The sequence below is a fragment of the Colobus angolensis genome, unplaced genomic scaffold (genome assembly GCF_000951035.1).
Source record: "Colobus angolensis palliatus isolate OR3802 unplaced genomic scaffold, Cang.pa_1.0 Scaffold333, whole genome shotgun sequence".
Taxonomy (NCBI): Eukaryota; Metazoa; Chordata; class Mammalia; order Primates; family Cercopithecidae; genus Colobus; species Colobus angolensis.
Genome location: NW_012116633.1, coordinates 616,768 through 630,788, shown reverse-complemented (window position 1 = coordinate 630,788; position 14,021 = coordinate 616,768). Strand labels below are relative to the sequence as shown.

At 41.0% G+C, this 14,021-nt stretch overlaps 1 protein-coding gene across 1 annotated transcript in view; it reads left to right on the top strand.

Annotated features, from left to right (window-relative positions):
• Positions 1-12,599: 12,599 nt before the first annotated feature.
• The window catches only part of VKORC1L1 (vitamin K epoxide reductase complex, subunit 1-like 1), an 18,277-nt gene continuing 16,855 nt past the window's right edge, over positions 12,600-14,021 (top strand). The window contains exon 1 of the mRNA XM_011952125.1: positions 12,600-12,883. Coding sequence (XP_011807515.1) covers positions 12,600-12,883 — 284 coding nt within the window. The remainder of the gene's footprint in view (positions 12,884-14,021) is intronic.

The window sequence follows — 14,021 nt, the reverse complement described above, 5'->3', positions numbered from 1 at the left end:
CCTTTTCATCCTAGAGTGGCACAGTCTATCGATAGTGACATTATACTGCAGTTGGCCAGGTTTTTCTGTTAAGAGCCAGAAAGCAAATATTTTAGGCTTCACGGGCCATAGGATTGTTGCCCAAACTAACTACGTGACTATTCTATAATATTGTAGTTTGAAAGCAGCCAGAATAATACAAATGTGAATGGCTTTGTTCTGATTAAACTTTATTTACAAAAACATGCAGTGGGCTAGATTTGGCCGTGAATTGTAGTTTGCCAACCTCTGGTCAAGTAAAACCTCCAGGGCCTCACTGGCATCACTGTTAGACTTTGACAGTACACTTCAAGGTAAACTTTTTATGTGACAGGTGGTCTTCAGATTGGGTGAAAATCTATCTAGTAATTTTTGCAGATACGGTAACAAATGGTGAAGTGCTTACTTTTTATATGGATTATAAATATTTGTTACTCTGTATTCTATGAATCTTTTTCTCAGCATTTGATATAGAATATTATGTTCTTCCTTAGATTCTCCTGTACCTTCCTGTTACCATTCTGTCTCCTGGTTCTCCCATGACTCCAGCATTTTCCATCACCTTCATGGGTGCTTTCCCTCCTGGTTGGTCCCTCACTTAACTTTTGGTGTTCCCTAGTACTCCATCCATAATCTTCCCTTTCCTTCATATTCTCCCTGAACATTCTTCATGGCTGTTGTGTTTAGAACCACACTTCTAAATCTGCATTTCAGACCCATCTAAAAACCTTCAGGTTTTTATTTAGGGCTGCTTATTGGACAGAGTTATCTGTGTGACTTGGAGATATGTGAAAACTCAACATGTCAAAACTCAACTCAGTCATCTGTTCTTCATCCTGTGTTCTTTGTCCCATGAATGGCCTCATGATCTACTCAGTCATCCTGGAAACCTGAGAGTCAGTCATTCTTCCTCGATTCAGAAGTTATCAGATCCTGTCAGTCTTAACTCTTCAATCTTCAAATCCATCTTCAGTGCTCTAAACTGTTACCATCTCTGAGTTAGTCTCACTCTTGCCAGTTCTGACCCCTTCAATCTGTGCTGTATGCCAATGCCACAGTGACTGTTAACCCCCTCAGGCAAAATTCAGCTTCTTCATTTGAGTCCATAGGTGCTTTGCAGTATTTAGTACATTATATTATGTTTCAGAGTATGATGTTTCTCCCTGTTCTTTAAGCTTCTTGAGGGTAGGGACTGTTATTCAGTCACAAGCAATAAGTGTTGGAAGCAGTAAGGGCTTTGAGATTATATGTTAGGTTAGTGCAAAACTTCAAAGCCTTTACTGCTTCTAACACCTATTGCTTGTTGTATAGGTATTTAATAAAATTTGAGTAAGTGTATTTTAGATTTCCAGATAAATATAATGGATTTAATGCGCATGCTTATTTCTATACCCTTAGGAAACCCCAAGGAGATGAGAGTAAAGGAATACAATAAATTGTATAAAACCACAGGACAAGAAGAATGAGAAAATAGGCAGAGTGCAAGAACACTGGCAGCCAAGCATCTTCATTTCCATCTGTACCCCAGAAGTAGGAGGCTGGTGGAAATGATTTTCCCGAAAGAAGCATTTTTTCTAGAAAAAAATGGGACCACTAATGATATAGTTAACTCTCTGCTTAATTATTCACCTATGGTAACATATATTGGGTGTTGACAAAGCCACACCCAACGAGAATTCTATTCTGCCTTTAAATTTTAATTAATTTTTTTTTTTTTTTTTTTGAGACAGAGTCTCACTCTGTCGCCCAAGCTGGAGTAAAGTGGCGCAATCTTGGCTCACTGCAACCTCCACCTCCTGTGTTCAAGTGATTATCTTGCCTCTGCCTCCACGCCCAGCTGATTTTTGTATTTTTAGTAGAGATGGGGTTTCACTATATTGGCCAGGCTGGTCTTAAACTCCTGACCTTGTGATCTGCCTGCCTCAGCCTCCCAAAGTGCTGGAATTACAGGCATGAGCCACTGTGCCCAGCCTAATTAATTTTTAAAATTATTTTTTAAGCTTCAAGGAAACACACACTGCTGGTGAAAATGTAAATTAATACAACCTCTTTGGAAAACAGGATGGAGATTCCTTAAAAAACTAAAAGTAGAACTACCATTTGATCCAGTAGTCCCACTCCCGGGTGTCTACCCAGAGGAAAAGAAGTCATTCTATGAAAAAGACACCTGCACATGCATGTTTATAGCAGCACAATTCACAATTGCAAAGACATGGCACCAGCCTAAGTGCCCATGGGACCAATGAGCAAATAAAGAAAATGTGGTATATATACATCATGGAATACTACGCAGCATAAAATGAAACCAAGTAATGTCTTTTGAAGCAACTTGGATGGAGCTGGAGGCCATTATCCTTAGTGAAGTAACTCGGAAAACCAAAAACAATATGTTCTCACTTATAAGTGGGAGCTAAGCTATGTGAGTACTCAAAGGCAGAGTGATATACTATACTGTGGAGATTCAAAAGTGGGAGGTTGGAAGAAAGGTGAGGGATAATAAACATATTGTGTGGCCGGGCACAGTAGCTCATGCCTGTAATCCTTGCATCTTGGGAGGCTGAGAAGGGTGGATCACTTGAGTCCAGGAGTTTGAGACCAGCCTGGCCAATATGGTGAAACCCCGTCTCTACTAAAAATACAAAAATTCGCTGGGTGTGGTGGTGGGTTCCTGTAGTCCCAGCTACTTGGGAGGCTGAGGCAAGATAATAATTTGAACCCAGAAGACAAAGGTTGCAGTGAGCCAAGATTGTGTCACTGCACTCCACCCTGTGCAACAGGAGTGAAACCGTGTCTCAAAAGGGGGGGGATCCCATAATGGGTACAGTGTACGCTAATTGGATGACAAGTGTACTAAAATCCCAGAATTCACTATATGTAGGATGGATATGGATTCACTACATATAGTGAATTCTGGGATTTTATATATTGTATAATTCATCCATGTTAACCAATAACCTCTTGTACCTGTGAGAAACAAACTTACCTGTCCAAACCCAAAGAATAGACTCAGAGACCAGGAAAACAGCGAAAAGTGAGACTTTGAATGACAGCCTTGCAAGATAAGGTGTCTGGTGGGCAGGCACACCCAGCGCAGTCACAAGCCATTTATCCCCTAGTGCGCAGGTCCCTCCTCCAGTTGCTGAGTACTACGGGGTTATAGTCTTCCCAGACATCACGTATTGGTAGTTGGATTAAGATTTCAAGTATGTTCTTTAGGATCTTTCTGCTGCATTTTATTGCATTGCAACTGTCTCAGAACTCTCCAAACATTTGTCTTACGGCCCTAGTGGCTGCACTTAGCTGATAAGAAGGGGTACAATTATTTATGTTGCAGAATAGCCTAAACTGAATTCTTTGGTGAGATGGGGAGAGGGGTAGTTAAAGGGCGCCAACTGATAGGTGCCTGGCCACTGAGTGAAAGGGAAGGCAGGAAGAAGGAGGGGGCAGTGATGACTCAGTACCCTCTGCTTCTTTATCTCTATTTCTGTGTAGCCTGTTTAAACCTATACTAAGGCACTTAGAATCGAAAGTGGACTGCCACATATAGGTGATTTTCTACATGCCCCAAGAGCTATTGAATTTTTTTTTTTTAATGGGAAAAAAATTTTAAGCTTCTATACAGTGATATTCACTATTTGGTTTATAATTTGTTGCATTTAGAGAAATGTGTATAGTCATGTAGCCACTATTACCACCAACATCAGAACAATTCCTCCCACTACCTTTTTTTTTTTTTTTTTTTTCAAATGGGGTAACGAGGTCTCACCGTAATACCCAGGTTGGTCTTGAACTCCTGGGATCAAGCGATTTTCTCACCTCAGCTTCCCTGTTAGCTGGGATTACAGGCATGTGCTCCTGTAGAACAATTCCCTTTTGTAGTCAACCTTTCCCCATCCCTAACTCCTGGCATGCATTTATTCTCTACCCTCAGAGTTTTATCTTTTCCAGAATATCACTTAAGTGGAATTTTATAGTGTCTAGCCTTTGAGTCTGGCTTTGTTCACTTATAATGTATTTGAGATTTATCCATGTTGTTTCATGTATCAGTACATGAAACAATTCCTTTTTATTGCTGAGTGACAGTCCATGGTATGTACCAGTGTATTCATCCATTCACCCATTGAAGGACAGTTGTGTTGCTTACGTGTGGGACAATTATAAATAAAGCTACTGTAAACGTAGTTGGGATTACAGACACCCACCACCATGCCCGGCTAATTTTTATATTTTTAGTAGAGACAGGGTTTCACCATGTTGGTCAGGCTGGTCTCAAACTCCTGACTTCAGGTGATCCCCTGGCCTCAGCCTCCTAAAGAGTTGGAATCACAGGCATGAGCCACCATGCCCAGCCTGTTTATTGATTTTCTTGATCATTTCAAAGAACCAGCTTTTGGTTTCATTTATTTTCTCTATTGTTTTTCTGTTTTAAATTTCATTTATTTCTGCTCTAAGTTTTGTTTTGTTTTCCTTCCTTCTGCTTGCTTTAGATCTAAATTGTTCTTTGGGTTTTGTTGTTGTTTTGAGGCAGGGTATCACGCTGTCGCCCAGGCTGGAGTGCAGTGGCACAAACACAGCTCATGGCAACCTCTGCCTCCTGGGTTCCAGCGATTCTCCTGCCTCAGCCTCCCAACCAGCTGACATTACAGGCACCCGCCACCACCTCCAGCTAATTTTTGTATTTTTGGTAGAGACGGGGTTTCACATGTTGGCCAGGCTGGTCTCAAACTCCTTGAGCCCAAGTGATCCGTCCACCTTGGCCTCCCAGAGTGCTGAGATTACAGGGTGAGCCACTACACCTGGCCTGTTCTTTTTTTTTAAGGTGGCAGCTTAGAGTAGTAATTTCAGACCTTCTTTTCTAATATAAGCATTTTAATGCTATAAATTTCTCTCTCAGCACTACTTTAGCTATGTAACACCAATTTTAATTTGTTATATTTTTATTCAGTTCAAAATTTGTTATTATTTCCTTGATACTTCCTCTTTGATCCATGAATTTTTTTTTAGAAGTCTATTGTTCAATTTCCAAAGAGTTGAACATTTTACAGATATCTTTCTGTATGAGTTCTAGTTTAATTCCATTTTGGTCAGAGGACACACTTTGTACGATTTCAGTTATTTTAAACTTGAAGTTTGTTTATGATATGTTTATGTTTTGTTTACAATGTGGTCTATCTTGTTGAAACTTCCATGTGTATTTGTAAAGAATGTGTGTACAGCTGGGCACAGTGGCTCACGCCTGTAATCCCAGCACTTTGGGAGGCCAAGAAGGGTGGATTACGAAGTCAGGAGTTCAAGACTAGCCTGACCAAGATGATGAAACCCCATATCTACTAAACATACAAAAATTAGCCAGGCACAGTGGCAGGCACCTGTAATCCCAGCTACTCAGGAGGCTGAGGCAGGAGAATCGCTTGAACCCAGGGGGTGGAGGTTACAGTGAGCTGAGATTGCACCATTGCACTCCAGCTTGGGCAACAGAATGAGACTCCGTCTCAAAAAAAAAAAAAAAAAAATCTGCTGTTGTTGGTTGGGCAGAATATTCTGTAAATGTCAGGTGTCAGGCTGATTGATGGCTCTCTTCAGGCCTTCTGTATCCTTTCTGATCTTCTGCCCACCTGTTCTGTCCATTACTGAGAGAGAGAGATTGAAGTCTTTAAGTATAATTGTGGATTTATTCTTTCTTTCAGTTTTGTTAGTTTTTGTTTCATTTATTTCGGAGTTCTCTTATTAGATGCTTGTATATTTAGGATTGTTTTGTCCTTTTGGTTAATTGATCCTTTTACTGTTATATGTCTCTTTCTTCCCTGGTAAGTTCCCTTGTTCTGGAGACTACAGTTTCTGGTATTAATACAACCACAGTTCCTTTTTTTTTCTTGTGCAAAATTTATACAAAATAAAATTTACGGCCAGGCGTGGTGGCTCACGCCTGTAATCCCAGCACTTTGGGAGGCCGAGGCAGGTGGATCACGAGGTCAGGAGATCGAGACCATCCTGGTTAACATGGTGAAACCCCGTCTCTACTAAAAATACAAAAAGTTAGCCAGGCGTGGTGGCGGGCACCTATAGTCCCAGCTACTCTGGAGGCTGAGGCAGGAGAATGGCGTGAACCTGGGAGGCAGAGGCTGCAGTGAGCTGAGATCGCACCACTGCACTCCAGTCTGGGCAACAGAGCGAGACTCCATCTCAAAAAAATAAATAAATAAAAAGTAAAAAATAAAAATAAAATAAAATTTACATTTTAACCATTTTCTGGATTTCCTTTGATTAGTGTTTGTATGATGTAACTTGTTTCATTTTTTTACTCTTAACCTATGTTATAATATTTAAAGTGGGTTTTTTGTAAATAGCATATACTTGGGTCTTTTTTGCTTTTTAGTTCAGTTTGACAGTGTCTGTCTTTTATTGGTATATTCAGACCATTTACTTTTAATATAATTGTTAGTATGTTTAGATTTAGGTCAACCTCTTTGTTTTGGTTTGTCCTTTCCCCCATTTCATGCCTCTTAGATATTGGTAGTTTTTAGTATTTTATCTATTGACTTTTTACTTTTATCTCTGTGAATTCTTAGGTGGTAGCTCTAGAGTTTACAGTATGCACACATAGCCTTTCATATTCTAGTCAGATTTTATATTTAACAACTTTAAGGAGAATATAGAAATCTTACAACTGTTAATATAAAGATTCCTTAATCCTCTCCCGCCTTGTGTTATAATTGTCATTTGTGTTATATCTACATATATTGAAAACTCCACTCCACAGTGTTACTTTTGTTTCCAACAATCTTGTTTTTAAATTGAAAAAAATCTTTTGATACATCTTTAGTCAGTTTTCTAAAAATTTTAATGTAAATTAGCTGGGTGTGGTATCTCATGCCTGTAATCCCAGCACTTTGAGAGGCTGAGGTGAGAGGATCACTTGAGGCCAGAAGTTCAAGACCAGCCTGGGTAACATAGTGAGACCCCCATTTCTTTAAAAATAATCATTTTATTGTAAATTGACAGTCAATAATTGTATATATTTATGGAGTACATGATGTTATAATTTACCAGTATAATATGGAATAATTAAATCAAACTAGTTAACATATCCATCACTTCAAATACTTATTTTTTGTGGTTTAGAATATTCCAGATTTATTCTCTTGGCAGCTTTGAAGTGCAGAACACACTATTATTTACTGTGTTCACTATGCTGTGGAATAGATCTCAAAATAAAGCTTATTCCTCCTGTCTGAGATTTTTGTATCCTTTGACCACCGTTCTTAATTCCTCCTACTCCCCCAGCCTCTGTAACCACCATTCTACTCGCTGCTTCTATGAGTTCAGTTGTCTTAGTTTCCACATGTAAGTGAAAATATGCAGTATTTGTCTTTCTGTGCTGGGCTTATTTCACTCAGCATAATGTTCTCCAATTCCATCCACGTCACCAGTGACAGAATTTCCCTCGTTTTAAAGGCTGAACAATCTTAAAGCACTTTAGATATTAAAAAAAGTCTAGGTCAGGCTCAGTGGCTCAGGCCTGTGGTCCCAGTACTTTAGGAGGCTGAGGCGGGCAGATCACGAGGTCAGGAGTTCAAGACCAGCCTTGCCAACACAGTGAAACCCCATCTCTACTAAAAATACAAAAAATTAGCCGGGCATGGTGGCAGGCACCTGTAATCCCAGCCACTCAGGAGGCTGAGGCAAGAGAATCACTTGAACCCGGGAGGTGGAGGTTGCAGTGAGTGAAGATTGCGCCACTGCACTCCAGCCTGGGCAACAGTGTGAGATTCCATCTCAAAAAAAGAAAAGAAAAAAGTCCATTGTATTTACCCAGATATTTACCATTTCTGTTTTTCTTCATTTCTGAAATTTCATATTTCCCTCTGGTGTCATTCTCCTTCAATGTGAAGAACTTCCTTCAGCATTTCTCATAGTGCCGGTCTGCTGGTAGTAAGTTCTCTTTATTTTCTTGCTTCTGGAAGTGTCGGAGTGTTCTTGATCCCTCAAAGAGATCTTGAGGGATGTAGAATTCTCAGTTGACAGTTCTTTTCAGTACTTTAAAGATTTTGGCCTCCATGGTTTCCTTTTTTTTTTTTTTTGAGACAGAGTCTTGGTCTGTCACCAGGCTGGAGTGCAGTGGCGTGATCTTGGCTCACTGCAACCTCCACCTCCCTAGTTCAAGCGATTCTCCTGCTTCAGTCTCCCGAGTAGCTGGAATTACAGGCGCATGCCACCATACTCATCTAATTTTTGTATTTTTAGTAAAGACAGGTTTTCACCATGTTGGCCAGGATGGTCTTCGATCTCCTGACCTTGTGATCCACCTGCCTCGGCCTCCCAAAGTGCTGGGATTACAGGCATGAGCCACTGCACCCAGCCCCCTCCATGGTTTCTGATACAAAATTGGTAGGCATTTGAATTCTTGTCTGCTTATATAATGTGTCATTTTTCTCTGGATGCTTTCAAGAGCTTTTTTCTGTCTTTGGTTTTTAGTTGTTCGGTTATGATGTGTCTGGAGGTGGCATTCTTTGAGTTTAATCAACTCCAATGTTCACTGAGTTTTTGAATCTATAAATTTTTATATTTGGCTAAATTTGGGAAGTTGTTAGCCACTATTTTTTCATACAGTTTTGTGCACCAATCTTTCTTTCTCCTTCCAGAAGTCCAATGAAATACATATTAGACCTTTTGATACTACCCTGTATTTAAGATTGTTAAATATAGAATACTACCAAAATATTGTCCTGTATTTCAGATTGATATTTAAGATTGTTCTTTAAGTCTCCATTCTTTTTTTTTTTAAATATGTTTTTCCTCTCTGTTGTTCAAATTCGATAATTTCTGTTCATCTTTCAACTCACTGAATCTTCCCTTTGGTATCTCCATTCTGCTATTGACCTCATCTAGTGGATTTTTAATTTCAGATCTTATATTATTTAGTTCTGTAGTTCCCTTTTTTTTTTTCTTTTTTGAGATGGAGTCTTGCTCTGTTGCCCAGGCTAGAGTGCAGTGGCACAATCTTGGCTCACTGCAACCTCCACCTCCTGGGTTCACGCCATTCTCCTGCCTCAGCCTCCCAAGTACTTGGGACTGCAGGTGCTCACCACCACACCCAGCTAATTTTTTGTATTTTCAATAGAGACGGGGTTTCACCGTGTTAGCCAGGATGGTATTGATCTCCTGACCTTGTGATCCGCCTGTCTCGGCCTCCCAAAGTGCTGGGATTACAGGCGTGGGCCACCGCGCCGGACTTTTTTTTTTTTTTAATGGTTACTTTTTCTCTGCTGAGAACTTCCTTCTTCCCAGTCATTTCTCTTTACTTTCACTTGTGGAACATAGATGTAACAACTGTTTTAAATCTTATTCTGATAATTCCAGCATCTGTGTCATCTCAGGGTTGACATCTGTTCATCATGGTTTGTTTCTCTTGAGAATTGGTAACATTCTTCTGGTTCTTTGTATGTCATATAATCTTGGAGTGCATCACTAATGTATTTTGAAGATTATGTTGTAAGAGTCTGGGTGCTGTTAACATTTGGAGAATGATGATTTTGCTTTAACAGGCAATCTAGTTCCACAAGCTCTGTCTCTCCTTCTGTGGGTGATGGGTTCAATGCCAGTTTTATCTTAAAAGCGTTTGCTATGCTGTTTGAGTTTGCCCTCATGTGCGCCTCTCAGTGATTTGTCTGCAATTTGAGTGATGGTTTATATCGTAGTTTATTTCTGAGAGACTTTGCTATGCCTTTGGGGTCTATTCCATGCATGTGCCACTTGGGTGAGTCTGGGACTTGTGATGGTTCCTACACAGAATTAAGGGATTCCCTTCTCTGGTCCTTTCCTTGCTGGGATTTTCTTCCCTGTCTCTGGCTCCCAGGCACCCCTTTCCGTTTCTCTTGCTAGAAAGATGGGTTTCTCTCAGACAGTTTTAACCTCCTTCACTGTCACACAGTTCCATGTGACTGGCACCCGAAGAATGAGGCAGTCAAAGAAAAGAGAATAAACAACAGGATTCCTTTTACATGCTTACGGCCACAGAGACCCCTTCTCTCACTTCTTCCAGGGAAGGAGACAGGCTTTTCTCAGGCTTTGAGGTGCCTGGACTGCTGGCCAACCTTTAGGCAAGGCCAAGAGGGAAAAAAGAATGAATGTGAAAGTACGCTATCATGCTCTCCAGCCCACGTGGATCTCTTGTCCTCATCCTCTGGCCAGAAAGTTTTGTGGGCTTTTTTGTGTTTGTTTGTTTGTTTGTTTGCTGTCTGACCCCTCACACACCTTAACCCTCGGGCAATTCTGCAAAGAAGACAGGAAAAGAACCCAAGAAACGCCAATGTAGTAGTTCATCTTCCAGTTTTTATTCCTCCCCTCTATTAACCAGCTATTTTTCCTTTTCAGAATCCTCAGTTGCTTTTTGTGTTGTCCAATTTTTAATTGTAATCTGTCAGGAAGAACAGCTTGTAGTGGGCATATTATATTTTATCCAGCACTGGAATTGGCATCCAGATTTGTTTTGTTTTGTTTTGTTTTTGAGATAGTATGATAGTATCTCATTCTGCCAGGCTGGAATGCAGTAGCACAAATACAACTCACTGCAGCCTTGACTTCTGGGCTTAACTGATCCTCCCACCTCAGCCTCCCTAGTAGCTAGGACTACAGGCGTGTGCCACCACATCCAGCTAATATTTTTTTGGTGTTTTTTTTGTTTTTTTGTTTGTTTTTAGTAGAGGCAGGGTTTCGCCATGTTGCTCAGGCTGGTCTCAGACTCCTGGGTTCAAGCAATCCCTCCAACCTCAGCCTCCCAAAGTGCTGGCATTACAGGCGTGAGGCAGTGTGCCTGGCTGACACTCAGATTTTTAATGCCTTGGTCTTACAAATGAATAGACAATTAATGGTCCTCAAACATTTGAGAAGTCTCTAGTATGACAGACAGACGCATATGGATGTATGTCCAAGGAACTCAGAGCAACCAAAAATTGAAGTAGCCAGAAATAAACTTAAACATAGATCATTTGATCTCCTTAGATCTAAGAAAAAGTGATATCCTTGACCGGGTGCAGTGGCTCATGTCTACAATCCCAGCACATTGGGAGGCTGAGGTGAGTGGATCATTTGAGGTCAGGAGTTCGAGACCATCCTTGCCAACATGGTGAAAGCCCGTCTCTACTGAAAATATAAAAATTAGCCAGGCGTGGTGGTGGGTGCCAGTAATCCCAGCTACTTGGGAGGATGGGGCAGGAGAATCGCTTGAACCCAGGAGCGGAGGTTTCAGTGAGCAGAGATCACACCACTGTGCGACAGTGAGACTCTGTCTCCAAAAAAAAAAAAAAAAAAAAGTGATATCCTTAAAGCAAGATGCTATTTATGTAAAAGGAATAATCAGAGACTAAGAGAGAACACATAAAATTAAACATGTGTTAGCAATAAGTTTAATAAATGAATTTAACGGGTTTGGGAGAGTATATCATGCTAATCTCCTACAAATGGAGTAAAAGGAAAAAGAGAGAAAATAGAAGAAAAGATCAAAGAAAATTAGAGGGCCAACATTTGGCTAAGAAATGTATGAACATTTCCTAATATTGAAGAATGTAAATTTCTGCATTGAAAGAGCCCTTCAACACTCAACTCCTACAACAAGGCACATCCTTTGTGAAATTCAAGAATACCCAGATTAAAAATAAGATTCTTAGAGCAGAAACAGGTCACATTCAAAGCTCAGAATAGCATCAGATTTTTCAAAAACCAACTCTGAAAGCAGGATGGTGGAAGAGTATCTTTAAAAATGTTGAGGGATTTGTGGCCTTCAATGCTGCCGAGAAAGCATCGTTCAAGCCTCTCTTCCCACTGCGGTCATGTCTAAGCCAGTCTCCTAAAGAGCCCAAAGCTGCGGAAGCCTTGAAACAGCTGAGTCTGGGGAGCCCTTCTGAACCATGCTCATCACTGTGTGGTCCTGAGACCCAGACTTCAAGCACTCCGGGGGCTTTGGGTTGGTCATCTGCCACTGTGGAGGAGATGGATGTAGCCATGAATCAAGGCCATACCAGGTGGAGAGAAGAGCTGTAGAACCTCAGAGAGCTGTCTGAAGATTCTCAAAGACCAGGTGCCTATGTGACTATGGAAAAGATATTTCCTATCCTTGAACAGGATAGGAAAATTGAAGTGATTGAAATCACGACTGACTGAGGCAGTAGCAAGAAAAGGGTCTTTGCTTTTATAACCTTTGATGACCATGACTCCGTGGATAAGACTGTCATTCAGAAATATTATCCTGTAAATGGCCACGGCTGTGAAGTAAGGAAAGCCCAGGTTGCAGCAAGACATGGCTGGTGGCTCATCCAGCTAAAGAAGTCAAAGGGGTCCTGGAAACTGGTGGTGGTCGTGGAAGTGATTTGGTGGGAGTGACAAGTTTGGTCATGATGTCTTTGGTGCCAGCAATGATGGTGGTGGATATGGTGGCAGTGGGGATGACTGTCATGGATTTGGTAATAATGGAAGCAATTTTGGATGTGGTGGAAGTGACAGTGATTTTGGCAGTTACAGCAGTCGGTCTTCAAATTTTGGACCCATAAAGAGAAAAAACTTTGGAGGCAGAAGCTCTGGCCCCTATGGTGGTAGAAGCCAATATTTTGCCAAACCCTGAAACCAAGGTGGCTGTGGTGGTTGCAGTAGCAGCAGTAGCTATGGCAGAGGCAGAGGGCATTAATTACTGCAGGAAACAAGGCTTAGCAAGAGAAATAAGGCTTAGCCAGAGCAGCGACAGGGAAGCCGCAGGTTACAACAGATTTGTGAACTCAACCAGGCACAGTGGTGGGGGCCTAACTGCTTCAGGGATATGCTTCAGACAATACTCATGTGTATGGGCAAAAGACTCGAGGGCTATCTTTGGGCTGTAATTGTATAACAGGGTATTTTAGTTTCTGTTCTCTGGAAACTAAAACAATCCAACAAAGAATTGTAATGTAGACTTTTTTTGCACCCATGCTGTTGATTGCCAAATGTAATAGTCTGATCATGACACTAAAGAAATGTGTCTTTAAAACATTCTGAGGGAAAATTGTCGTTACTTTTTTTAGTTTTTATGTTTTTGTGACAGGGTCTCGCTCTGTCACCCAAGCCAGAATGGAGCGATGGGATCCTTGTTCACTGTGGCCTCGAACTGCTGGACTCAGTCATCCCACCCCAGCTACCCGAGTAGCTGGGGCTACAGGTGTGTGCCACCACACCTAGCTAATATTTTAATGTTTTGTAGAGATGGGGTCTCACCATGTTGCCCAGGCTGGTCTTGAACTCCTGTCCTCAAGCAATCCTAAGCCTCCCAAAGTTCTGTAATAACAGTCATGAGCCATCACACCTAGCCAGAAACTTATTTTTAATGTATAATTATATACCCAAACTATCAACCAATTATGATAGCAGAAGAAAGACATTTTTGGATGTCCAGCATCTCAGAAATTTGACCTCCTGTGTGTATTTTCTCAAGGAAAGAAGCTATTAGAGGATTGTGCCACCATGTAAAGTAAACCAAGGAGAAATGGGAGACACCAAATATAAGAAATGGAAGATTCTTATATTTCTTCCATTATATGGAAGAGATTGGAAGTCTTAGGACGACAGCTGCAGCAGGCCTAGTGAGTAGCCAGCCCAAACCATGTCATCCAGAGAGCACCAGGAAGGCGAGGGCTTCAACAGAGATGTCTTCAGAGAAAGATGAAAATCATAGATTTCTTCACATGACTGATCTTGTTTGAAGTATTGCTCAGAAGGGATTCAGAAAACCAGTAATAGTGACATAGAAAACTAAGCAAACAAAATATAAATTCGTAACTCCATGAAGAGCAATTTGTGCTCAAAAGGAAATATGATGACAGTTAATTATAGATTTTTGTGATGGATAGTATAACATGTCCCTGGAAAAATTTATTTTCTACAGAATTGAGCCCTAAACATACTAGGGCAAGGAACCTATAGCTTAAGAGTCCTGGCTGGGCGCGGTGGCTCAAGCCTGTAATCCCAGCACTTTGGGAGGC